Below are 26,357 nucleotides of genomic sequence, written 5' to 3' on the forward strand. Positions count from 1 at the left end.
GAGTGAGTGAGTGAGTGAGTGAGTGAGTGAGTGAGTGTGTGTGTGTGTGTGTGTGTGTGTGCGTGCGTGCGTGCGTGCGTGCGTGCGCGTTGGAGGGCTGCGTACACAGCGTTACCCCCGGCTGTGACCCACAGCTGCAGTTTTCAAGAAGTCAGGAGGAGTCTCCGTGTGCTGTCTCTCCCGTTCCATCACACATACTGACACACGCCCCCGCAGTCCAAGTGTGTATCTCTGTGTGTGTGTGTGTGTGTGTGTGTGTGTGTGTGTGTGTGTGTGTGTGTGTGTGTGTGTGTGTGTGTGTAGTCTAATTTACCTCTAACATGTTTTTTTTTTAGCACTACAGGGTGACACTGAATCTGCAATGACAGTGATTGTCTGCATATGAACTGCATACTATATTAAGGTATATATGAATATATATATATATATATATATATATATATATATGATAACTGATCATGCACAGCTACAATAAGGCCATTTACCTTGATATTTCTGATGATTTAGGCCTCACTGCATCCACTGAAAGTCTGTCAGTCTCTGTTTCAGTCTTCCTCCTCTCTAAATATGCATTCAACAGCTGTCTCTTTCTCTCTCTCTCTCTTCTCCATCCCACACCACTTTGCTCTTGACAAATTGATGTGGAGCGCTTTTACATAACAACTATGTAACACACACATACACTCCAAACACCATCCCCAGCGCCAATGTAAACTTCACTTAACCATTACACATACACTTCACTGCAGGTGTAAAAAAGCCCGGTGTTTGCAATTGCAAATGTGTATTTGTAAGTGGGTTTAATTTTTCTCTTTGAAGAACATAAATGTGGCTTCCATGTTAACTATTGCTTAGAAAGCATGCAAAGGACGGGAGAGGAAGACGGAGGGAGGGGTGGGGGGGTGGGGAGGGGGAATTGACATTCTGCACGAGCGCCGCGCTCCGCTCCTGGAATAATGATTAGCTCCTCAGTATTCTAGTCACATATGCTTCACTATCAATGAGAGAGGGAGGAAGTGGCAAACATGAGGGAGGGGACACAGAGGGAGGAGACAGCAGGAGGGGGGGAGGTGGCAAAGGGGGAGGGACGACGAGAAGGTTGGGTGTCACACAGCCAGAAACAAGGTGAACAAGAGAGCAGGGGATGAAAAAAAAGTGAGGGCTAATGGAGGACAGAACAGAGGAGTGTAGTATGACATCAGCAGTAGATGGAAGCGCGAGCGTGCTGCAGTGTGCTCACACACACATACACAGATGGACGCCGCATGCGTTAAAAGAAAGCAACACTCGAGACAAATTTTTGCAAACTGAAAATGAAGCTAGGGCAAGCAGCGCATGCTCACAGGCACTCCCATGCACCCTCGCAAAGAAATACACCACTACACACGTGGAGAATACTTTGTCAAAGTCACAGCAGGTACAGCCACCTCAGCAAAGAGAGAGACAGAGGCTGTGTCGCAGGGGGGGAGGGGGGGGGAGAGGGAGAGACAGAACAGGGGAGTGATGATGATGGAAAAAAAAAAAAAAAAAAAAACAGAGAGGAAGGAGAAAATAAGAAGGACAGAGGTTGGAGAGGAAGCATATACACGCAATAAATATATAATCACAAGGCATAGAGTGATGAATGTACACCATTACTTAAATAGGTCAATCATACATTAATAACTACAATATGATAATAAAGTTGGGAAGTCAGCTGTAACCGACTGAGTAAGTCTGCATAAGTGCACTCACTTAGTCAAACACAAAGAACTACATCATGTTGCTGCACGCCCTCTAACTCCGACTTTATTTTCAGGACGGATTATTGTGCGCGAAGTGGAATGTTTTCTTAATTAGGATGAAAAATCTTTAACTGAAGTATAGTCTTTAATTTAGCAAACAGCATACTTTAATGTAACACATAAGATTGCTTTTAATGATAAAAAAAAAATAGATAAACCAAATGTTGATGCTTTGATTTAAGCAGACAAAAACACTTTTAGGTTTACAGATACTTGAATGTATATCATCTAAACCTCGTCAAGTGCACTTACAATTTCACCACATTGCAGCTGTAATTACATCAGTGGGTACTGGGTTACATGTGCAAAACGGATAGGAAGATTAGTATTACTAGAGCAGCTAAACATCACTAAGGATGCATAATTTTGACTTGCAAATATGTAACAACACCTCAGGCAGAGGTCACCATTGTCATTTGAGAATCTGAATTTCCATCTGTGGTAGTCTATGCAGTGTATATAAATGCAACTTAATAAAACATGTCTATAAAAAAAAAAACAGTATAATTTTTCTCGCAGGAACGTATTGTGTAGTGCTGCACATACAGCACATTGACCTTAATGTGATTTATGATAATTTACCTCTCCTGTTGACTTACTAGTATGCGTGATGTTCACTAGTAAATCGTTTGACCTTCAATGGCCGTATACTAGTTGTGTTGTGATATTTATCTTTCATCGCTCAGAAATATATATAAATTTTACTTTATTCTTTGTTTATTCGCTGGATAAAATCAGCTGCCTCTCCAACACATTTAATTGTTTTGCATGTAATTCTTTGGGCAAAATGTGTTAGTTTTATATTTAATTGCAGCAATTAATCCATTAAGAGTGCTCATACATGAAGCCAAGTGTTAAACAAGTCGCTGAAAAAAAGGACATTATAACAGTTATTATCATATATAAATTTAAAAAAATGTCACCATGGCTAAATTGCATGTCTTTTTTCAGCACAGTGCTAATCTGTCAGTGAAGAGAATTTTTCTGTCACGTTACCTTGGAAACAAAGCTTTGCCCGGTAACTCCAACTTGCCAAGATGTCAATAAAACTGCCATCCAGAAAGCATGTCTTTTATACTTCCTTGGGGACTCGGTTGTTAGTGGGTTTATAGTGACTGTATAGGAGTTTACTGTACGTCGGTATCTTTTTTTATTTCCAATGATGTACTATAATATCCTCCAGTCCGATTATTATCGCATTACTGCAAGGCTTGTGCTCGAACAAACCTTTCAGACCATGTGCCACTATGTAGTACCACATCCTGCACACGCAGACAACTTTTTTCCTAAATTCAAATTCATTGATTTGGGGGGGTGGGGGGGGGGGGGTATGACAGAAATCGAATATAATATTCATATATAATCACCAGAAACAAATCACTCAAAGGGCCCTTTGTATCACCATCGGGAGCAGATCCTCCTCAACGGACTGCCATGTTTCTAAAGAAGCCCAGAACGGACAAACCAAACTCTTGACTTTTTCAGAGACTTTCTTACACTCTTGGAAGGGGAGGGTGAGGCGACAGGTTTTCAGTTGATTGCAATCTGCAACCTCACCGCTAGATGTCTCTAAATCCTACACGGTGCTCCTTAAACAACATGACTGTGCCAAAAATAAACACAATACATTTATTAAAAGAGAGCGCTCACAAATATCCCTCAAAATCATCCTGGGTAGGTTGTTGAACTTGTCAGCTAAAATAATAGAAAAAAATATTTGTAATGTCTCAGCTAATGGGTCTATTGTTTTTAATAGTTAGCTAGTTCAAAGTGATTAAGCGGTTAAACTGGACAAAGTAATGCATATAATGGAGTAACTGTTGGGTTGAAACAGTTAGCGACACCATGTTCACCAACAAACAGGCGAAATAACGCTGGGTTGCTAAGAGGCGGATACTGTTAGGTAACTGTTTGTTGGCTGAAATGAGTAAAACAAGATGAGGTGTAAAAAAACAAACAAAACAAAAAAAACCTGTTAAAATACTCAACTAAAAGTGAGGAATAGCTGGAACAGCTACAAGTCCCAAGTGAATTTTTGATTGAAACGTCACATTAAATGATACATTATTTAATTAGCTAATTAAAAAGATAGCCAAAGAAAAGAACTGATAATATATGATAACATATGACTGATGATAGACGTATGGTTGCGCATTGAAACCACCTGAAGAGCGTGCAGGAGAACCTACGGTGGCGGCGAAACTCTTGAGGAAATGCAAAAGTGCTTTGCTTGTACCTGTTGGGCTACTGAAGAAACAACATGGCAGGCTCCGCGGCGGAGGATCCGCTCCCTATGTAGGTACGAACGGCTCATTCCAACATCAAAAACAGAACAATTATCAGTTTCTGGTGATTATACACAAATAATAATAATAATAAAAAAAAAATAAAAAAATTCTGCCAATAGATGCCCTAAAATGCCGCGCACCGAACCTTTGAGCGACCTTTACAGTGATTTATAATAGTTCAAAACACGGCTAACCACCTCATAGCTGCTGTACAAATATTCTTACCTTGAGATGAGAGCCGCAAACAGAGCTCCTGGTGTCCTCCACCTGCTCGGGAGGGACACTGTGATGTCAGCGAGTTTACTGTGAGAGCTGAAAGCTGAATATGCACATTCTCTCCTGAGGGTCACTCGTGTATTTTTAGTGTTTATGATATAAAAAAAGAGGTGAGAATAAAAGGGTTGCCCAGGGTGAGAGAAGCTATACTGCCCGTACTCCTTTCTGATTTTTTTTTTTATTATTTTTTCCATTTGCAACAAGGACATTCCTCAACCTCATGGTTATTTTAGTGCCCATGTAGCTCCATAATTGTCCATTTCATCTGGTTGTATAAAAAGATAAAGACCCTCTAATCTCTGCCTGCTTCGACAGCCTATATATAGCATGAATAATTTAAAGACATAATTGTAATAGCCAGAACACATGCGGGAACATGGAGAAGTTTATCTTCCTCCCAGCGATGCACATGCGTGATTTGAAAATCATTTTCTCATGGTTTGAGAGTATTTTCATCCATGAGGCGCGGAATAGAAAAACCTTTTCAGTTTTCCATCCCAGTTTATGTGAACTGAAGGCTTATTTGAGAGGTCAGAGGGATCAAAGGTGTCCTTGAAAGTGTTTTTAAAATTTAATAGCTACCGTGATCCATAATTCAACGACCAAACATCTCACCATTTTAATGATCGTGTGTATTTTTTTAACACAATGGTGTGCGATCACATTTTCACAATTCATCTTTCTGCATCTATTTCAATCAAGGCACCAGCTATATTTATGTGCTAACATTATACTTAAATGCTCCATTTTCAGACTATTACTGCATTACTTTCAGATTATCTGATTAAAATGACATTGTAAAAAAAACATGTTATTAATTTGTTCAAATGAAAACAGCTTAAAAAAAAAAATAGCTGCGTTTGTCCACAATTATTGCATCCTCTATCCCAAAATGGACAGTTTGAATATGCATTTATAATCTTGGTTGTTGAACCAATGCAGAGATAGTTGTTTAACGACCAAGACATACATGACATCTGTCCTCAACCGGCAACTATCAAACTTAAATTACATTCACAGCTTTTTTTTTTCTTCTTCCATTTATGCTCGTTAAAAGCCCAGAACGAAAAAAAAAAAATGTATAACAACAACAACAAAGTAAAGTCAGAGCTACGGATCGCACACGGTCAGACGACGTCCCGTCATCTGTACAAAAAGACGCGTAAACCTCAATCAAACCGCTTCGACGTAGCACGCAGGTCTCGTGCTTTCGCCGCCAGCGTCAACCGCTCGATTCGCACCTCGGTGTTAGTGTTATTTTCCGTTTTCATGTTTAGGCAGCAGGTACGATAAACCCCCCCAACCCCCACACCGGAATATCAGCGCTCAAGATTTGCTCGGAAGGAGAGAGAAAAAAAAAATAATAAAAAATAATACATGTATTTATTGACTGGTTGTCTGTTGACTCTCTCATGAAAAGCAATGAAAACCGACCGCATCGTTTGGCACCGACTTCTATTTGCTCTTCTATTTCCCGATGTGCTTCTCGCGCTGCAGAAATGCTTGCCATTTCCTCGTTTCTGTTCCCCGCACAATCATCAGCATTTCTGCCTCCATGACATGAAAACAAACTAAGACCGAGTGCCTGTGCGTGCGTGCGTGCGTGCGTGCGGCTTTAAACCCCCCCTGTCAGCAACCGCTGGGTGGGAGACGGCCATAAACTGCGCTTTGGACGCTATAATGGGCCACTGCAGCGCTGGCAAAACTTATATCACATTATGCCTCTTCCAATTCAGACACAAATAGGATCATTATTTTTGATAACTATACAGCAAGTGCTGGATAATTTCATTACACTACTTGCCACTGCATAATGCTGTACTTCAGCTAGATCATCATAAATCTCAACGTACCTCTGTTATTGTTGTGTGTAATTACAGCACAAAACCAATCAATACCGTTAATGTCCTTCAAATTATTGGAACGTTATGGTTGATCTACACGCATAAATCTACTTTACTCTACCTTGAGCTAATATTTGCGCGCGCGTGACGATCTGAGAAGCTGCAGTGGACCGACCGCTGCCGAGCAGGTGTTTAAATATCTCGGCAGAAGGCTTCATACTGTTTGTCAAACGCCAGAGGAGGCCGTTTACAGCAGGACCCGTAAAGCTCATTCCATCTGATGGGACGGGGCCAATGCCCTCGTGTCATCCTCCTAATAAAATGATGGACGCTCACGAGTGTAAAAGCTGAAGCGTTTTATTTTTAAAAGAAAGCAGAGGACATTTCATGGGCAACCACGTCTTGCCGTAATAAATAGGGGCCCATGAAGAAACGCTTGCAGACAATCGAGGGCCGATTTCACGACCTGTTTTTCCAATTAGTTTGAAAGACCGCTGGATGTTTCTTCCTCGTATCAACATCTAAGTCAGCAGTTTATGTCTGTTTCAGCACTGTTAATAAATGTATTATCTGCTCAAGGGACATTGCAAAATAACCACACCAGCAGGGTTTTAAGTTTAAACTGGCTTTGAAATCTACCAAACTATTTACATACAAGGTAATAACTTCAATCCTCAAGATTTTAAATCCTTCAATCGACTCAATTAAGCCTTCGGTCTGTCTCTACCGCGCTGTCGCCGTTATCTGCATCGGCGTCCGCTCTTCATACAGTCTCCTCCACGATGAACTCAATCGCATGCTGCGGCGACTGGCTCGTCTCCACCATGGTGATCTCACTCCCGCCCATGGTGATAGTGGGAACAGTGATGGTCTGAGTTCCTAGAACAGAGGAGGGAAGGATGACGACCTGCGAGGTTCCGTCCATGCCGCTGAGCTGATCGGACGGGATCATGACCGTCTCGGCACATCCTTCAGCTCCCTGCAGTACGTAGATGGTCTGCACCGTGCCGGAATCAACCTCCGCCGCGGTGGCCAGAGAAGACAGCACTTCGGCCCCATTCAGCATTTTCTGCACCTGGGCGGCCTCGGCTGCGTGCACCACCTGCTCGCCCATTTCCACCGGCAGGTCTCCGTGGAGCCGGATGTGTTTGTCCAGGTTGGAGCGGGAGCGAAAGGCGGCGGCGCAGTGAGGACACGGGTAGGGCTTCTCGCCGCTGTGGGTGCGGGCGTGCTCGGTGAGACGAGCGGCCACGCTGAAACTCTTGCCGCAGATCCAGCAGCAGAAAGGCCGCAGGCCGCTATGGATACGCTCGTGGTCCTGCAGATGGGGCAGCTGGCGGAAGCACTTGCCGCACGTGGAGCACTGTTGGAGGGACGGAGGAGAGAGGGGACGCGGAGAAGGGGGGGAAGTGGACAAAATATCACAAAAAAAAAAAAAAAAAGGTGAGAGGGTGTCAGGAAGCCGCGCGGACATTTCACAGACATCGACATTTTGGGAGACCTCTCTCTGTATTTTTATGCAGATGCAGGGCAGAGAAAATAAAATGTTACGGGGGAGGAAAAGAGACAAAGGACAGATACAAAGCAATAAAAGTGTTTCATGTATCAATTGTTTGGTCAATAAGACGTTAGAAAACAGTTTGAAAACTAAGGTGATGTCTCCAAATAGTTTGTTTTACTACAAGGAATACAGGCAAACACTAACATTTAACAGGTCGGGGACAGAGAATATTTATCATTTTCTGCTTTGTCATTGTCTGCTGAATCGATTCTACAACTAAATGTTACAGCTCAGACGGAGTATATTCAGTCACAAAGAGCACAAGAAGCTGATAGCTAAGCTATTTCTAAATAAAAGTAATCACACTACAGTTGTACCTTCCCTGCCACGCCAACATTATCTCTGCTCGCCCGCCAGAGTGCGGACAACGAACTACAACTAGATACTTGATTAAACCTGAGGCACGAATGATATTATTGAGCTTTAATCTGATTCCCACCGGGGACACTCAGATTGAAACTGTAATCCCTGTTGACAGATCTCCAGTTTCAGTATCTCTGTGAAAGGTACTCTAATAGAATTACTTTTCCTGTTGAATTTGCTCTCTACAACACCGAGCAAATACGGGTGTTCCTACGGGAACACACGGCGTATTTGATATCAATTAAAAATGCATCCCCATAACTGGCTCCGTGTTTGACAACCAACGCTCCTTGAACCTCAGTCCTTAGCGTGCCCGATAGATGTGGCTCAAAGCGAAGCCACAAACATTAAATCAATTTCTACAGCCCGGCATGCCGAGATGGGCTCGGGTGGGTCTATAGTTGATGTCCTGCCTCGTCACCAGAGCAGCAGAGAGAGAGAGAGAGAATCCCAGAATAGTAACAGGCACAGAGGGGAGCTGACAGGCCCTAACTCAGCCCTGCCATTAATCACAGGTACACATGGAGGGAGGAAACACCCGCAGGACACACACTGCACAAATGGCCGTGGTCCGGAACCAGCGAGACGGCCACAGCTACGAACGGGTGCAACCATGAAGAGGGGAGGGGCAGCAGGTCGCCCTGGATTTCAATTTGAAATACAGGTGTACAAATACTTGAATGTTTTGTATGAAGAGAACAAGGTATGACTCTGAAGGCTGAGAGAAAGTCCCTTTTTATGCGCGCGCACGCACACACACACACACACACACACACACACACACACACACACACACACACACACACACACACACACACACACACACACACACACTTCTTACCTCAAAGGGTCTCTCATCAGTATGTGTCCTCATGTGAACACTGAAGGTGGAATTGTAGGAAAATTCCTTGTGGCAAATCTGACAGCGGAAGCGGGGTCGGTTTTTGGACCTGCCGAGCGTTCCCTGGAAATGCGCCAGCACGTGCTCCTCGAGGGCACTGTTGGAGGTAAATCGGCGGCGGCAAGGCCTCACTGGGCATTTGAGTGGTGTCTGGCCTGTGTGGGACAACCGGTGGAGGTCGAGGCCCTCCTGGGTCATGCAACGGTGGCCACAAAGGTCACATTCAATCTGAACGGGGGGGGGATAAAGACACGATGGGAAAAGAGACGGGAGGGAGACAAACCGGAAGGTTAGGAGATGGAGACCAGAAAGAGGGAGGTGATTAATGCAAAGAGCGTCCTTATGGTCTAATGACGCCGCCACAATTTTGTTGTTCCATTCCAAATGGGGACCTTTGTTAGATGTCACCGCTCTTGGAGTAAGCCAACATTTCCTTTCGGTCAGCTACGCAATAAGTGAAAACAAACCCCACTCAGAGTGTCTTTTTTTTTTTTCAAGCAGGGAAAACCTGCTAAAACTAGAAATACGACCTTGAAGTTGTATTCCTCTGCCAACGAGTAAATTTGTAGTTTACATCCACATCTGTCCAGATTCATAATATACAATATGTAACGAAGACTTTGGGCAATGAAGCACATTTTGATAGAATACTAAGTTGTACTCATGACAGAAAACAAGGCTTCAAAAATGGAGGTTGCTGCAAAGAGGCTACAAATTCTGGGGCGTTGATGCTTCACAGCAATCTTCAACCCAACAGCAGAGACGATCTATACAATCACCACAGTTTCAAGGTGGGCATCTCCTTCTGTTCCTGAGTTATGGTCCCAAATAATGACCAGACAGGGTTTTTGCAGAACATTCTGATGGAGCAGGGAATCTGACCTTTGAAGTTTTGGATATAAAAATGTCATCACTTCATCGTTACATATTTTTGGTGAAATTTGGTCAAAAATAGCATTTGAATTCTTGAGATATGTCCACAAACATGTTTTGTGGAGTCACCGTGACCTTTGACACCCAAATTGTAATCAATTCATCCCCTGGGGTCAAGTGAACGTTTGTTTCATATTTGAGGATATTCCTTAAAAGGCAATCCCGAGATAAAAAAAAAAAAAAAACAAGTTCACAAAAATGAGACGGACAGACAACACCAACGCGCAATGCTTCTCGCAACGGCGGTATATAAATATCCATGAATGATATTCCCAACCTGCCCGGTGCAACGTCCGCGGCCCTGGCCCCTTCCGCGGCCAGTGTTCCTCTCCTCCTCTGACGTAGGGCAGCGCTGCAGGTGGATCTCCAGCACGGACTGGTTGACAAACTGGGATGAACAGTGAGGACATGTCGCTGGCTGCTTGTCTGTAATGGAACAGTGTCAGGTTTTAGACAGGTGGTCGTGCTCTCTGTTCAGACCACAAGACACTGTGCCATGTTAATATCTGATGGCAGCGCCGATTGCCAGACCTTGTGCCAGCAATCGTGAAGTGACAGGTGGTACGTACAGAAATGGCTGGTGATGGGCAAACTGTCAGATGCACACAGTTTTTCCGTGTCAACAAAGAATATGCCAGAGTTTAATGGCTATGTATAATGTGATCTCACAGGGAGAGTTCAAGGCAACAAATGCATGCTACAAGATGTAAAAAATATGAACTTGTGTCGTAGCGAGTGAAACAACTGGTCATTTAGTCAATTAGTCTATAAATTATATATATATACATATATATGGATTGTTAATTGTTTTTATTTATAGACTAATTGACTATATATATATAATTAATTCTTGAAGAAAACAAAACTGACTATAAGATTTGTTGAATCCAGCTGTGATGATTTGCTGCTGTTCTGTAGGGATGCACCACTACCAGACTGGTATCAGGCAGTTCTCAACAAACGCAGGGTATCAGGCTGATGTGACACATCCATATCAAATAGAGTTACTTAGTCACTGTCATAACAAAGATCTGTGTTTTTACTATTAGTATTACTATTCATTACATCATAGTGGACCACAGACTCTGTTACAGCATTAGGTTAGCAGAGATACAAATAATCCTGGACAATTTGATGCAGCCGGGTGTGTACATTTTAAATTTTAGAAAAGCACATTGACATCAGATCAGTAATCAGTATTGATATTTACAGAGTTGAGGTATCTGAATCATGTCGGTAAGGGAAAACTTTGAGTGGTGCGTTACAATTTTTCTATGTTTCGTGGCAAGTTATGTGAAACATTTGGGAGTTGTGGAGTGTCGGTCACCTAAAACGAGTAACCCCATTATTTTACCTTGAATCTTTAAATGGACTTTTTTTTTTTTTTTATTAATTACTACATATACATTATATTTTCATGATAAATTCACTGGATACTCATTTTCTTGATTAACTAATTAGTTGCTTGGGCTATGCAACATGAGAAAACAGCAAAACAAGTTCCTATTTAATTGCCGACATTTTTGCATACTCATTTTCTGCCAATGAGATAATTCATCAATTAATTGATTCATTCCTATTCAGCTGGTGTCGTTGTTACATTCTGGCAAAGCAAAGCAAACTCTCACTGGGTTGCTCTTGAAAAGCTGGCTGGGAAACTGCTAACATTGATGGTTCATCAGTATGTCCACAGCCCGTCATGCCAATATCTTGCAATCTGCTAACCATCTGTACTGTCTATCCCACCCTGCTCCCTATTGGGACCCTCTAATTAAACCTTTAATAAGGACAATCTCAGCCTATTGCCTTGAACTGATCAATAGATCAATCTCTCCAATCATCTTTCTCAGAGGAGCCACGTAGCTCTGACCCCTGCTGCACGCTGACTCCTCAAGCTTAACTAATGAGGTTGCCGCGCCAACACCCCCCTGATTAAGATGTAGTGTCAACATGTTGACCCAATTCATTTACCTCCACCTTCCTCCTCCATTCCACATGCCACACAAATCAATGGGAAGTCACTGACCTAAAGCATTGGCGGAACAATGCACATATACCATGGATGTATGTTTGCAAATAAACAAGACAGGCCACCCAGGCACGCTGATGTGTCATTTATTGCCGACTTTGCATTAATCAATACTAATTCACTGCATTCTGTGCTGATAAGAACATCATCTCTAATTGGTTTCCGTTACGACGAGGCATACGGGGGCTTTGCGTCTGGCTTCTTGGTGTGTCGGCCACAATTCGTCACTTTCTCACAGATAAATGGTGAAGAGTGCGAGATATGTAACGCCAGTGGAGATTTAATGACAATAAACATAGTCCAGCACAGATGACTCACATTGGTCCTGCTCAGCATAAAAACTGGGGTGACCGATATATGCAAGGCCAAGGCTTGGACTCTCACCTTGGTGCAGGAGGGAGTGCAGATCCAGGTCTTTCCTGCGTCTGAAGGCCTCTCCACATTCAGGACAAGGGAACGGGTGGCTGGTGTGGAGCAATCTGTTCGGACACACAAACATTAACAAGTTATAAGCACAACCACACAAACGATGTAATAGTGCACAAAGTTCTTGGTGTTGCATGATCCTCGTTTTCAGTAAAGCAGAGAAAACCGAAGAATTTCCTTTCCTTTTCTTTTTCGAATTGGCCGCAATTCTTAAAGTAAAGGCTGTTAAATGCAGCATCCCATCAGTAAGAAAAGCCTGAGCTGTTTACTCACAACTATAAAATAAAAAATGTCCATTAAGACAAGTGCTGCATATTTATAATTAAGTTAACCATTAAAGCCAGCAGTGCAATTTCAGCTTTAGAACTGCATAAAGTAGTGCAACCTTTCACTGCTTTTGTAAACAGAGATCGTTTCAGAAAAAAAAAAAAACTTTACTGGATTTTTCACTTGATGAAAGCGAGCAGGGGGGGGTTAATTGACCAGCACGGTGTGAGCAGAGAAGTTGCAGATTCTGGCTGCATAGAAAGGCCAATTACAACTCAAACATTTTGTATAAGTTTAGTAAAACTGGCACAGTCTCCGCCCAGCTTTAAAAGCTAACCCTGCTAGCATGCTTTAGCCGACAGACGATCAACGGCGTCCTGCCAAAGCGATCAAGGTGGAACTCGAGCTAATAGTAATGATCGTTTGTTTCATAAGCTCAGGTACGTCGGCATAAATTAACTTCTGACTGACTTCTGACAGTAAGAGCTTGATAACCACACGGCCTGTACCGCACATCGAATCTCAAATGTTTTGGTACGAATACACGGACCGCTACAGCCCCACTAAACACACAATATATAATTCCTTATGTTATAGAAGAAGAGAAGCTAGATTTCAAATTAAAAATATCATTATAAAAAAAAAAAAAAAAAAAAACTAAATCTACCAATATAAAAACTTATATAAGTCATAATTCAGACACATAAAAAGTCATGCTCGGTCTGAACTGCCACCCTTTACTGTATGTGACTCGTAGGATTACCAGCAAGTATGTGCTTGGCTGTACTTCAGGTCTAATAAGGGCCATTAGCATAGTGTATACCGGCTGAAGATAAAAGAACAGCAGTAAACTGGGAGGAGTTAGACTATATTTATCCATTGCATGGGTAATAGCCTGAGGGGAGGAGAGAGGTGTAAGGATGTATTCACCTAATGCTGCATCATGCATACTTTCCCAGCATCCAAAAAAGAAAATACTGCTCTGAGCAGCTTCTCATGAATCACAACAAATACATATAATGTTTAAGTTGGGGGGAAAAAAAACTTCATCCTTTACTAAATATTCAAGTATTTGTATCACATCTTCATAACTGTACTAAATTGTACTGCTTTCAGGTGATGTTGCTGCAAATGTACTTAATCACACAAGTCACTTAAAATAGCGCAGGATGCTAAAGGTGACGTGCAAGGACCCTTCAAGGGCTGCACAAGAGGCCAGACTGTTTCTGTTCCCTGTTAAATAGACAATAGAAATCAATATTTCAGGGACAGCTGACCTTGAGGCAGCTGGGAAGAATTACAATTTCAATCAGGGCCACCTCTCCTCCGAGCTAGAGGTTCTTTGATGAGCAGCAGTAACGTACCAACAGTGTCACTCTTAAAAGTACGTATTTCACTGACTAGAGTTAAAATGGTAAGTTGATTAATTGATTTGTCAAGCAAAAGAAAATGAGCATAATTTTGATAAGTATTGAAGTCAATTTTCATGCAAATGAGCAACATTTTCACACTGCAGCTGTTCAAATGCGAAGACACTTTTCTTCATCTTTGACGATGGGAGACTGAACATTGCTGTTTAGTGTGATGTATTTGTGAACTTGGGAACAAAAATACTCAAAGTGTTTTTCAGTAGGTGACGGACTGTATGAGCAAACTGCATCTGCTCATTTTGAGTGTGTTCAGTATGCTGAAGTTAAAAGCTCTGGAAATAGCTTGTTAACACCGCTCTGTCAAAATGAATCTTTTTCAAACTAACCAATCAACTTCAGGATGTCACCTTGGACACTGTGAAAAGCAATTTTCTCTATTTTCTGACATGTTATAAACCAACTGAGGCATCACAAACATAACCAGAAATTTAACTTATATCTAAATATCTATAACAAAGACCATATCACACCTAGGGGCAATTTGTAGAACCACCAATTAACCTGACACGGTGGGAGGAAGCCGGAGGACCCAGAGAACCCACGCAGGCACAGGAAGAACATGCAAACTCCATACAGAAAGCAGTAACCACTGCACCGCCTAACTAATAAACCATATCACTGATTCCTGATTTTTTTTTTTTTCCCCTATATGATTTAAATTAGGCCACCGGTTCTTACAACATGTTACTGGATTTAGCAGTCAGTATCAAGGCAATCAGAAGCATAATCCAGAAGTTTTGGTAACTTTTATGGGCTTTTGTCTGTTTGCTCTAAATTTGTCTCTAGCACACTGCATTTAGGATAAAAAAAATAAAATAAATGGACAACTTTTACATTTCATTTTACAGCATCCACAACAGTACTGTCCTAACAGTCACGATTGTAAAATGTTAGTTGTTTAATTATCATGCAAACAATTACGGCAAACAATTTAATTATCTTTTTCTGTTCATTTATTGCCACTATTATAGCAATATAAAAAACCTAATCATTGTTTAATTATACACATACACCTTATGAGGAGGATGTGTCAATTTATGGGCTGTGATGTTTGGTTTTGCAGCTAAATTATGCTCCATTGTGTTAATCTCAGTAAAGGTTCATTGAAATATGGTCAGATGAATATTAGAAGTTAAGCGCCTTGAGATAAATAGTTGAAGGTAATTCCTGACTCGTGTGCCTTTAAACAATAGCAGAAGAAGGGCATCATTAAAAGGAGCAAGCTCAAATAATCGCAATCAAATGATTATGTAGAAATTGTGACCGGCCTATTTGCTGGTACAACGGTATGCAATTTCCACATAAAGTGTAAAGTTAGTGCTTTAATCTTACACCGTTTTATTTCACATATATACACCGTGGTGTAGGGTATCTGCTCTCCCCCTGTTCAGACATGTTCACCAGGCTCTTCCCCCAGTTCTGGGTTGTTATCATTATCATCTTAATTTACTGGGCCTCTGTCTGTCAATCATATGTGGCTGGAGCTCCAGGGCACCCAGACATCTCGGTGCGTTTGCTACGCAGCTTAAAGGTCTTGCTGAGGAGTCGGACACGGCTCAGCTCCTACAGCTGATGGCGAGAGGGAGAGAAGGCTTTATCTAAATCCTGCCCTGGGTTCTGTTTGGACCTGTAATTCTAATGTATTTATGTGGTGAACAGAGTTGGAAAATCAGTTATTTCCACTAAGACCTGCAAATAAAAGAGGCTTAAAAAAAAAAATGAGAATGATGTTAGCAAATTATTATTACTTGTGATGGTTCAGCTGATCCTCGGTGCTGAAGCGTGAAGGACAGTTAGAACAACAGAAGGGATGAGCAGCTTCATCGTTGTCCAAGGTGCACACCTGCAATGATGGACATAACAGTCAAGGTCAATCATAAAAAAGGATTTCCTCAAAAGTTATTTACAATGATTCTTTTTTTTTTTTTTTTAAAGATCAAATTCAGTTTTTATTACAAAATAAACAGTAAAATGGTGGAGACTGTACCGGTTTGCGTCCACGCTTGCGGCGAGGGTGTGTTGACGTGTGAATGAGTTGGTGTCTCTTCAGGGAGGCTGCCTGGGAGAAGTTTTTGACGCAAACGTTGCAGCTGAAGGGTTTGTTGCCCGTGTGACTCATGCTGTGGCGCAGCAGGCTCTGGGAGTTGGTGAACGACTTTGTGCAAACCTTCAAAACAACAATAAACTAGGATTAGTGCCATAGTTGTATTTACAACCTTTTTAAAAGGTCCCATATTTGATCATTTCCTGTTGTATTATTTGCGGTTTTGATATCCAGAGGAAGATATTTAAGTTTTTAAGTAACAAAAACCATCTCAATAAAGTTTTACATCTCTTAAGTTTCTCTCTGGAGCTTTACCAAAGACAGACTGTTTGTGTCTGTGTCTTTAAGATGCATTGATATCAACCACCCTCTCTTTTCATTGCTGATTTTTTTTCTGGCTTGCTAGTTTGCATCAGAATGAGTGCTCTGTGATTTATTCCAGATAAAGTGCTCAGGGCGGTCATATGACACTTCCAAGAGTTTGTGACATCACAAACTTATTGAAATACAAATGGAAAAGTTGCTGAATATGGTTTGTGTGTAATTGTCTGTAAACAGAGTGTTTTGACACTTATAAACACTTGTTTTATAATCAAAAGGGGATAGACACTCTCAATTCATCTTCTCAAGGGAATAATCAAAGTTGTATAGTTGAAAGCAAAAGTTGAGGCAAATTACATATCCTGCTGATTTTTTTTAAAGTGAAAAGAGAAAAATACAATCCCGCAACAAACAGACATTATATAATGGGCATTTCTTCAAATGTTAATGCACCATTACTTTATATTTCATGAAGGTTAAAACAAATATAGTAATTGTAGTGAATACAAAATGTTTTAGAATATTTCTACTTCATTGTTCTGTCATCACGGTCCTTTTTTTCCAACATCATTTGCCCAAGGGTGCTAAAGCTTTTGTGGACAACTACATGGCTTCCTTCGCTCAAATAAAATATGTTTTTTTGACAATTTCCATTGTGCAAAGACACCAGGAAATCTGTCAAATATAATGAGGTTGGAGGTTCAAATTGTGTCATCCTCCACGACGAAGCATTGCATCATCTGATCAAAGCCACTGCACAACCTAAATGATCTTTACATCAAAGCGAATCCTCCCTCAGACTCGGGAGAGGGACATTTTGATTAGATTAGTGATTGTCACCTTGCATGTGAAGAGCTTTTCTCCGGTGTGGCTGTAGACATGGGTGCGGAGGAAGACACGCCTGGTGAAGGTTTTGTCACAGTAGGGGCAAACGTGAGGTAGTGGTGTGCGGGCCCAGTCCTGTAGCAGCTTGGCAGGTGGAGGGTGATTGGTGTTGTCTGAATCCGCTGCAGTACTGCCCTCTAAATCATCTTTAGTGCCTGAACCCTTGTTTCCTGAACATATAAAAAACAGTTTAGGGACAAAACAGCTTGCAACTAGTTTTCATCCAAATTAGATTTCGACTTTATTAATCCCAGTGTGGGAATTTAGTTGAAATGGGCTTTAAAATGAATTCCACTTACCTTTGAGTGCATTTCCACTGAGGATCCTGAAAGAAGGCCTACTTCTCTTAGGAAGGGGGGAACCTGATTCACTAGCAGAGGCAGGTGAGGAGAGCAGATGCTTTGAGCTTTGCGAGTTATCCTGAAGTTTAGTGGAGGCCGTTTCGTCACCAAATTCAGCGCCATCTGCCACCTCTGTCACCGATGTGAAGCGGTGCTGCCTCCAATGATACAGGTACTGGGTGGTGTTCATGAAGCTCTCGCCACAGTAGGAACACTTGTGCAGTGGCTCCTCCAGACAGTGCTTCTGCTTACGATGTGTGACCAGCCCTCCCGCATCGTCAAAGCTCTCCCCGCACTGGGTGCACATGAATAACTCAGGCTGCGTGAAAGTGGACGTGACACCGGTGGTGGAAGGAGTGGCAGCCTGCTCCGGCTCATCGGTCCCATTGCTCTGAGTGTTAACTTCTTCCCTTGACGTCACTTCAGGAACCACCGCCACCTTTTCCTCGCCCTTCTGTCGGTGTTGTTTGCGGTGATAGAGGAAGAGAGTGGTGTTCAGAAAGCTTTCCCCGCACACGGAGCAGCGATGCAGAGCTTCCTCAAAGCCGTGTTGGGTCTTGCGGTGGGCCACTAGCTCAGACACCAGGCCGAAACATGAGCCACAGTCCACGCACAGGAGCACTGGTTCAGGCTTAGGCTTCTTGTTTGCCCCTCTCCTCCTTGGAGACGAATCATCTAAACTAGAGGCTGAAACTATCACCTCAGTAACAGGAGGATCAGAGCTCTGAGATGAAGGGGTCTCTGCAACCTCCTGCCTTTCTACACTCTCTACACATTCATCCACCGGTTCTGGCCTAATGTTTTGGCTCGTTTCACTCTGCGAGAAAGAAGAATCTTCTGGATTTAAAGGTGAAGTTGGGTTCTCAGCTGAGGAGGTCTCTGGCTCAGGTTGCGAATCAGGGTTTGACTTGCCGGGGGCAGACTGCTGACATGTCCCTTCTTTGCGGTGGTTCTGCCAAAGGTCGAGGCTCTTGAAAAGTTCATCACAATCCCCACACTGGTATAGGATTCTGGGCTTGTCTGTTGATACCTTGGCACTGGCTGCAGGCAGCTTGAGTGTACCTTGAATAGGCAGCAGGGAGGAGTATCCTGCTTGGACTTCAACCTGTGGGACTGTCTTGGATATATTTAATACCTGTTGCTGCAAAGATGAGACAGAAAAACAGAATATATCAGGGGTTATCTTCAATGTTTCACTCACTTTTTGTTTTTCCATGGTCAAATAAATTGTAATAATCATCAAATAGCAGTTTCAAGTCAGTTTCAACCTGCAGCGTTTTTCTTTAATTTTATTCTGTCTGACAGATGAGGGATGATATTTCACTATTGAGGTACTGAGGTCAATTAGAGCGGCATGTGTTTAGAGCCGAGGATCCAGCGAGAGCTCCAGACAGCCGAGATAAGGCCTGAACCGAGCCGAGCCGATAACTATCAAAAGGCCCATCAGGGTTGAATAGGTCACTCCACAGGGTTTTACATTTGCTCCCTCCATCCATTCAGATGATAAAAACAGAACATCAAGGTCGAGGTTAAAGGCATCTGGAACTGCCTTAATCAAAGCGGTTCAACATGACTCACATACTGCTATGATTTGTGGGCCTTTGTTGTGGTATTGTTGTGCTGACGACCACCTTCACATGTGGTCTGGTGATTCAATAGCACTCTGATTGCATTTAAACCTTCCATTACGGTGTATTTTATTCATACACAAATACTGATCATATGTTAACACAAATAAAAGAGGTCACAGGCTGCACCTATGATCACCAGTTTACGCGCGCACACACGCACGCTATTATGACAGTTGAATAAGCCACTATAAACCTACATAAAGGCCAAGTCATATATATATAAATAGTAAAAAAAAACAACTGACACACAGTGAAGAAAATACAGTGATATGGGTTGGGTGCCGAACTGCCATACTTTTATGGCACTGACCCAATTGGATCGGTAGTATTTAGTATAGAAAAATGCCTTATTATTTAGTACCAAATTGTGATGCCATGGCTACATCCGTACCAACACATTTTCGTTTTAAAATTTTTGCTCTATTTATGCAGGAGAAAATCTCATCAGTTTAAGTGAGCAACAGCAGTACGTAGCGTCTACTTGGGTGGCACGCCCACATACATAAAAATCACTCGATTTCAACTTATGTATCTTACATAAGAACAGATTTTTGGCCGTACACCTGTCTGGGTTGCATTCACTGTAGTAACCGGAGGCCTCTCTGTGTGCAGCCAGCAGGTTGGCGTCAACTAATTGCATGTGGGGAATTTATGGGAAATTGGTAAATGTTAGTGTCAAGCGAGTACTTGCATGTGAGGCACTTGGAGGACATCTGTTAATTGTAGCTACAGAAAGTAACCTGATATACACGCTCCCCCTCTAAACGGCATTAATACTAAAGACCTGTATCGCAATGTGTAATGTAATTTTCTTTTACTTAAACTTTTTTATAAACTAGGCATTGAACAAAAAAACCAGTATCGAAGTTAAGGTATTGGTCAGCCCTAAAAGTGATAAAAATGTCGTGTCATACCACATTACATTGTTAAAACTACGCAAATCACATCTGAAGAGAATATTTTCAGGATGTTGAAGAGTAACGTTTGCGGATGTGACAGGTGAGTTACACTTTAATCAAAAAAGGAAATCAGAAGAAGGGGTGAATTTGCTCAGTTAGAGCAGGGTGTGCTTTTTAAGAAGCAACTCACCAAAAAGTAATATCCTGACTTGTTTTTGAGGAGACGTCTGCATAACGTTCTCCTTTAGAGCCTTCCCTCTCTCCGCATTGATTTGGGAAATCAACAACCACTGTTTCATATCAATGTTTCATCATGTACACAGAAATTATGATAATCTAGCTAACGCAGTCAGGACTCTTGCAATAAACCCACTGACGGTAAAGCAAGGACCAGGAAGCCATAAGGTACACAGGTTTTATAGTGTTTCTTCAGCTGATTCGTCCGCGAGAAGGCCAATGAGCGATCTATCAGGAGAAAGGTTGGCACTGACTGATGCCTTTCTCATGCTCCTCTTCCCGCTGGCGACTCGGGACGCAATCTGTCTGTCATGAGTGTCACTGTGCTTTATGGGCGTGTGTTGAAGACTGTAAGGATGGGAGTCTGGGCACGAGCTCAGACAGCCGTGCAGTACTGCTAAACGAGGGCCAATGACTGCTTTTAACCCTGAGGGCTTTCCGAAGCTGTCATGGGAAAGGCAAAAGACAAGAAAAAGAAAGTGTCAGCTACCGCACCAGCCAGCTGAATATGTCAAAGTTTAACAGAATAACTCATCTTGTTATACAACTTTCAAACAAAACGGTCTTTTTTCCCCCCAACGAGACGAAATGTAAAAATCCTGAATACAGGGCATTATGTAAAAATCTGCAGGCCTCTCAAATGCACTATGAGCCCAGCAATGGAAATACAACCATATTTACATACAAGAAACAGGAGACGGAGGGAAAACACACACACACACACACAAAAACAGAGATGCAAAAGGGTACGATAGTCACAAAAATAACAAAAAAAAAACAGACTATTCATTATTACTGGAGCATGAGGAACATTCTGGTGATTCAGATGGCCTTGACGGATACCGTATAAATATGGCATCCAGGACCTTAATCTGGCCTGCAACCTTTATCATGTCCTTCTCTTCCTACTTTCCTCTACTGTGACTTATCCAATTAATGCCCAAAAATAAAGCAGTACTTGGTTCTATCTATATTACCCACATTTTTCCTTTAAGCAGCCCAATATGCTCTGACTTGAGAAAATCTTGTATACACCAACACTTTGAGAACAGACCTTATCCAACAACTCTAACATGTACGATGTATGCATATAAGAGCTTATTCAGAATATTTGATTTGAGAATCCTACAGTCCATAACTAAATGTACTACCAGCGTTACCAGCGTTACACCGGTTTGCCTCACTAGTGACACATTACTCCAATAAACAGCGTGCTAATGTGTTATACTGTCAGTATGCTAGACAGGAAGCAGTTCCAGGTTGCACTTATATTTAGAGAAAATAATATATTGAATAATCTTCTGGCCTTAATACACAACCATTGTCAGTTTATCAGGGTAAAATTTAGGGGTCTGAAAAATGTACTAATACTATGACTAAAGTCCCTTTTCCACTGCCTGTACCAGCTTGGCTTCACTCTACTCGCCTTTTTTGGTTTTCCACTGGGCAAAAGTTGTGGATAGTTCCTGGTACTATTTTTGGCATCACCTCCATCGAGGATCCAAGCGAGCTCAGCCAATACTACAAGGTGATGTGAAAACACTGCAGACCACTGATTGGTCAGAGAGAATCATCGCAATCAGTGCGTCACTGCGTGCATGATACACGACTTCCTCCACAAAGTCACGAGCCAACTACTCACTAGCCAGGTGACTATAAAAGCTGCAATTCTATTTTTTTTTTAATTCACTGCACTGTTCACCTTTTTTCAGCAGTTTTTTTTTCTTTCTGCTGCCTTCAGCCTGTGCTGAAACAAAACTCGTTTCTCTGCAGTGGCAAACAGCCACATATTGTTTTTGTGCACGCGTCACGTTGAGGAGGACGTGCCGCCAATTTCATGCGACATCACTATAGCAACAACGCTGCATTGTGGGGCTACTCTGCAGTGAAAAACTAAATCCAGGCACCCGGTACCAAAAGGGAGTAAAGTCGAGTAGAATCGAGATGGTTCCCAAAGTAGCAAAGAGGCTTTATAACAAATATTCTGGAATATTTTTAATAGTATGTTGTATGTGCATGTGCATGTACATGTTGTAGGTCAAATGGAAATGGGGAATCTAGCATAGTCAATTAAGGATGAAGATTTTTTTATTTAATTATTAATATGATTATTATTTAAAAAAAAATATATGGTTTCTAACACTTGGAAAATATGATGAAAAAAAAGATTTTAGCTTGTTAAATAAAGGGAAAATGTGTCATGTCAGGTAACAATTACACCACAAACATAAATCATCAGCATGTATTAAAGCTTTTTGGGCCACTATCAAACCCTCAAAAAAACCTAATAGTTATTCTATGATTAAAATTATTAAATCATCCAAATCAGGTATAAATACACAGTAACACCTTGAAATGAGTCAGTAAATAATTACAAACAACGCAATGTTAAGTGCTCTGACCAAGGTCACTATTGCTGTGACGAGCAGCAGAGCATTGTCAATTTATGACTAAAGTTGTACTTGTCACTTCAATGACATTCCCCAGCTATGATTCAGAGGTTTTTATGCGATTACACAGTTGGTTATTTGAGGACAAATGATCACAATATTGAGTCTTAGTCCTTTATTAACCTGCTAAACTCGAATTGGACAGACATATGATGGAAAGGGGTGTCGACTGTGCCAGTGCTTACCCGTGTCTGCAGCACTGGAAGAGTGACGGGGGTTGTTGCAGATGTGTCTGGCTGTTCCTCCTCAGCGGTGCATGTCAACTGGTGCTTGAGGACCTCTTCCAGAGTGTTAAACTCCTGGTAGCAGGGGAAGCACATGTACACTGACGTAGTCTCCATGGCTGCCAGGGGATTAGAAAAAAAAAAAAAAAAAAAAAAAAAACATTTCATAAGAAACGCAGCAATGCAAAACTGATTTAGATGAAGGTGCAACAGTTCACAAAACGAATGCATGCTTTGAATATGAAAGTAATATCACGACGTGAGCCTTATACTGATGCCTATCCACCGGTGTATTACATTTGAAGTTAGGTTGTGAACATTGCCCTCTCCTGATGAAAAGAAGCGTCTGCATATATTATCGAGATGAGAGTGCCGGGATGCTAATTCTGGGGTTGCCAAGATTACTCACCATGTGCTGAGGCAGAGCTAATTGTTATTTTGACCATGCAGCTTTCTGTTCAGGTGGAGACCTTGCAAAGTCTCTCCCTCTGTGCCATTTCCTGGGCTGAGCTGATGCTTAGCTCCAACATCAATTAGATATGTACTGTAATTGGACCCTCTAGACGTGCAGTCGAGCTCATGCCGCTGCCGACTGTGACAATAATCAAAACAAAATCTCTGCAGTCCTTCGCACTCACTGGATACCATCAGACCTCATACCGCACAAGCAAGGCTCCTCTGATTAAAGAGCCATACAAATAGAAGAACCCCAATGAAAGACACAAAACTTCTATCTTTGAAACGCACCAATGTGACATACTTTCTAGTTTATCACTTGAATTGGCAGACAACAGAATATATCTGTGAAGGGATGTGCCATATTTATGTTTAATATCGTATTAAAGGTAATATTTGAACTTGTTGACACAACAGTAGGAAATATGTTACTTTTGGTCCAAAAACGTGAACGACTTCAGTATTGTGGAAGTGGTTTGGGTACAAAAGATGAAACTTCGAAACCAGTGTAAAATGTTCAGAGTTTGCTGAATGTTTGAAGGCAAACTTTTAGGTTTATGATGATATATAAAACTATAACACTTATATATCATCAAGAATATAGTTATCGCAGACATACCCCGAAATATCGTGATATTGTTTCAGGGCCATCACCCGTCCCTATTTTTGTGTGTGGTTGAGGAGTCCAATGAAAGATGAAAGCCAATGTTAGTCCATCTCTACTTACTATTCAACTTCCCCAGCCTGGTAGGAGCCCGTCCCAAAATGAGTCCCTACTAAAGACGGAAATCTTTGAAAACAGGTCACAAAAATAGTTTCATTTTTTTCGAAAGGCATCTGGCCAAAGAAGTAATTTCCTAAAGCACACAAGTTATTCGCTAATGTTTGTTAAAACACAATTAAAATGTGTAGTTGGTAGACACTATTTTCAGCTGCAGATTTGGTGATTTTGCAAGTGTGTACAGCAGGACGGCGTGTCCACCTGCCTTGAACACATCAGGGTGAATCACTGATGCGTTTTTGTTTTTTTTTACAAGTTTTTAGGGCAGAAACGGTTCTATAATACACAGCAACAAGCTTCAACGGGCATTTACTACTTGGCAATAATTGATGGTGGGATGAATTCATCGTTTTCAGTATTTTCGTGGGACTTGTTGATCAGAAGGAAAAAAAAATATTGATCCTGCCCCCTCGTTGAAATGATGCCCGGTGCCATTTTTTTTTTTTTGTCCATCCTACTTGCAGAAATACAAAACCCGCTGCATTTGTGCAACACGGCTCCACCCCAGATCCACCATAAAGGATCAGGTGATATGCGGGTTTGCGTCACCTGCAAGAACCAAACGTTACCTGTCCCTTTTACAACCAGTCACTCCTGAGAGCCAGGTGGACTTAAACTCGAGTCGAAACGGTATTATTGACATTTTATGACACGCACGCCGGAGGATGAACCTGACGTTAGCCGACACTCGCTCGTGTTTATCGCAGGGGGGGCTGACGTCACTCGGCTGCATAGCGGTTAGCTTAGCGAAAGCTACCTCGCTTTTCCAGCAGCTTTATCTCTCCATGAAACGATGGCCATCTTTTTAACAGCTAACGTGTCCGCGGCGTGCTTCAAGCACGCTCCCCTTGCTAGCTCGAAAGCTAATAATAATAAAAAATATATTTAAAAAAAAAAAACAGCCTACAGCTAATTCCTTGATAGCGGGCGGCATAGTCGCACCAGCTGGTGACTAATATCCCTTTTACCACTTGGACCACTGGTGCTTCACTTTCTGATACGGAGGAGAAGAAGAAGAAGAAGAAGAAGAAGAAGAAGAAGAAGAAACCGAAGGAAGAGGGCGGGATACGCTTCTTCGGTGGTATAATGGCGGCGACAGACGAAAAGTTCACATTAGCTGTCTCCCCCCCCGTTGAAATCCGCCGTATACACACATCGGTGTCAAATTGATCGCGGAAAAAGTAGCGTTCGCGTAAAATAAGTGCGATTAATTCAACAAAACTCACCGCATTCAGGCGTCACTGGTCGAGGAAATAGGCTAACTTCAGGGTTTTTTTTTTTTTTTCTTGCCTGTTAGAAGGCTCGATCTGATTGGCTCGATCGGTCCGCGCGTTGACCAATAGCGTTCGAGTACACAACGCAGGGAGTCTGGAGTCCAAAAGCGCGCCAGCAGCAAAAGTAGCAGGGACAGTGCAGGGGTTCAAGAGCATTGACATATATATGTATATATGTATATATATATATATATATGTATATATATATATATATATATATGTGTATGTGTGTCTGTGCCTTTGAACCCCTGCACTGTCCCTGCTACTTTTGCTGCTGGTGCACCCTTGGACTCCAGACTCCCTGGGTACTGCTGGACAGTGGTGGATAATTAATTTAGGTCCTGAACCAAGTGCAATTTTAGGATTCTTGTGTATTACTTTAGAGTCCACCAAATTTCAGATGGAAATGCTGTACTTTTTTTTTTTATCCTATTCCACCGACATTTAAAGTACTTTGCTTTAGATAGATAGTGATAATGCATATGGTAGTTTAATGACCAAAATCTATCATCAGTCATATTTTGAAACAGCCAGGCGGTGCATTGATTCGCACTGTCGTTTTAGAGTTCTCCACCTCCTGAAACGTGTGTTGGTTGATTGGTGATTCTAAATTAGCCACAGGTGTGAGCTGTTGCCTGTCTCGCTCTGTTGGCCCTGTGATGGACCTGCAACCTGTTTGTAATGTGCCCCACCATCGCCCAGTGTCAGCTGG

The 26,357-nt window shown here is 42.0% G+C and overlaps 1 protein-coding gene across 2 annotated transcripts; it reads right to left on the reverse strand.

Moving 5' to 3' along the window:
- Positions 1-6,535: 6,535 nt before the first annotated feature.
- On the reverse strand, positions 6,536-25,650 carry znf574 (zinc finger protein 574). Of its 2 annotated transcripts, none has more exons than XM_069695559.1 (10): positions 25,598-25,650; positions 23,096-23,253; positions 17,652-18,834; positions 17,308-17,522; positions 16,090-16,269; positions 15,851-15,945; positions 12,364-12,458; positions 10,228-10,376; positions 8,958-9,245; positions 6,536-7,555 (listed from the first exon to the last, which is right to left on the reverse strand). In XM_069695559.1, exons 2-10 carry the CDS (start codon positions 23,249-23,251, stop codon positions 6,956-6,958), a joined length of 2,961 nt encoding a protein of 986 aa, XP_069551660.1. In that variant the 5' UTR covers positions 23,252-23,253; positions 25,598-25,650; the 3' UTR covers positions 6,536-6,955. The 2 variants fall into 2 exon arrangements, with proteins under 2 accessions (XP_069551660.1, XP_069551661.1); XM_069695560.1 differs by lacking the exon at positions 25,598-25,650 and adding an exon at positions 24,318-25,260.
- Positions 25,651-26,357: the final 707 nt, after the last annotated feature.

The sequence above is a fragment of the Brachyistius frenatus genome, unplaced genomic scaffold (genome assembly GCF_029030835.1).
Source record: "Brachyistius frenatus isolate BFR_SWC_R1_liver_20210118 unplaced genomic scaffold, ASM2903083v1 Contig_20, whole genome shotgun sequence".
Classification (NCBI taxonomy): Eukaryota; Metazoa; Chordata; class Actinopteri; family Embiotocidae; genus Brachyistius; species Brachyistius frenatus.

What these genes read in the sequence shown, in the direction of transcription:
- znf574 (XM_069695559.1), bottom strand. Translation starts at nt 23,251, where the DNA reads ATGGAGACTACGTCAGTGTACATGTGCTTCCCCTGCTACCAGGAGTTT. An exon ending in CAGTGGAAATGCACTCAAAG is followed by an intron (nt 17,523 to 17,651) that starts GTAAGTGGAATT and finishes TTATATGTTCAG; the next exon opens with GAAACAAGGGTTCAGGCACT. An exon ending in GATCAGCTGAACCATCACAA is followed by an intron (nt 12,459 to 15,850) that starts GTAATAATAATT and finishes GTGTCCGAACAG; the next exon opens with ATTGCTCCACACCAGCCACC.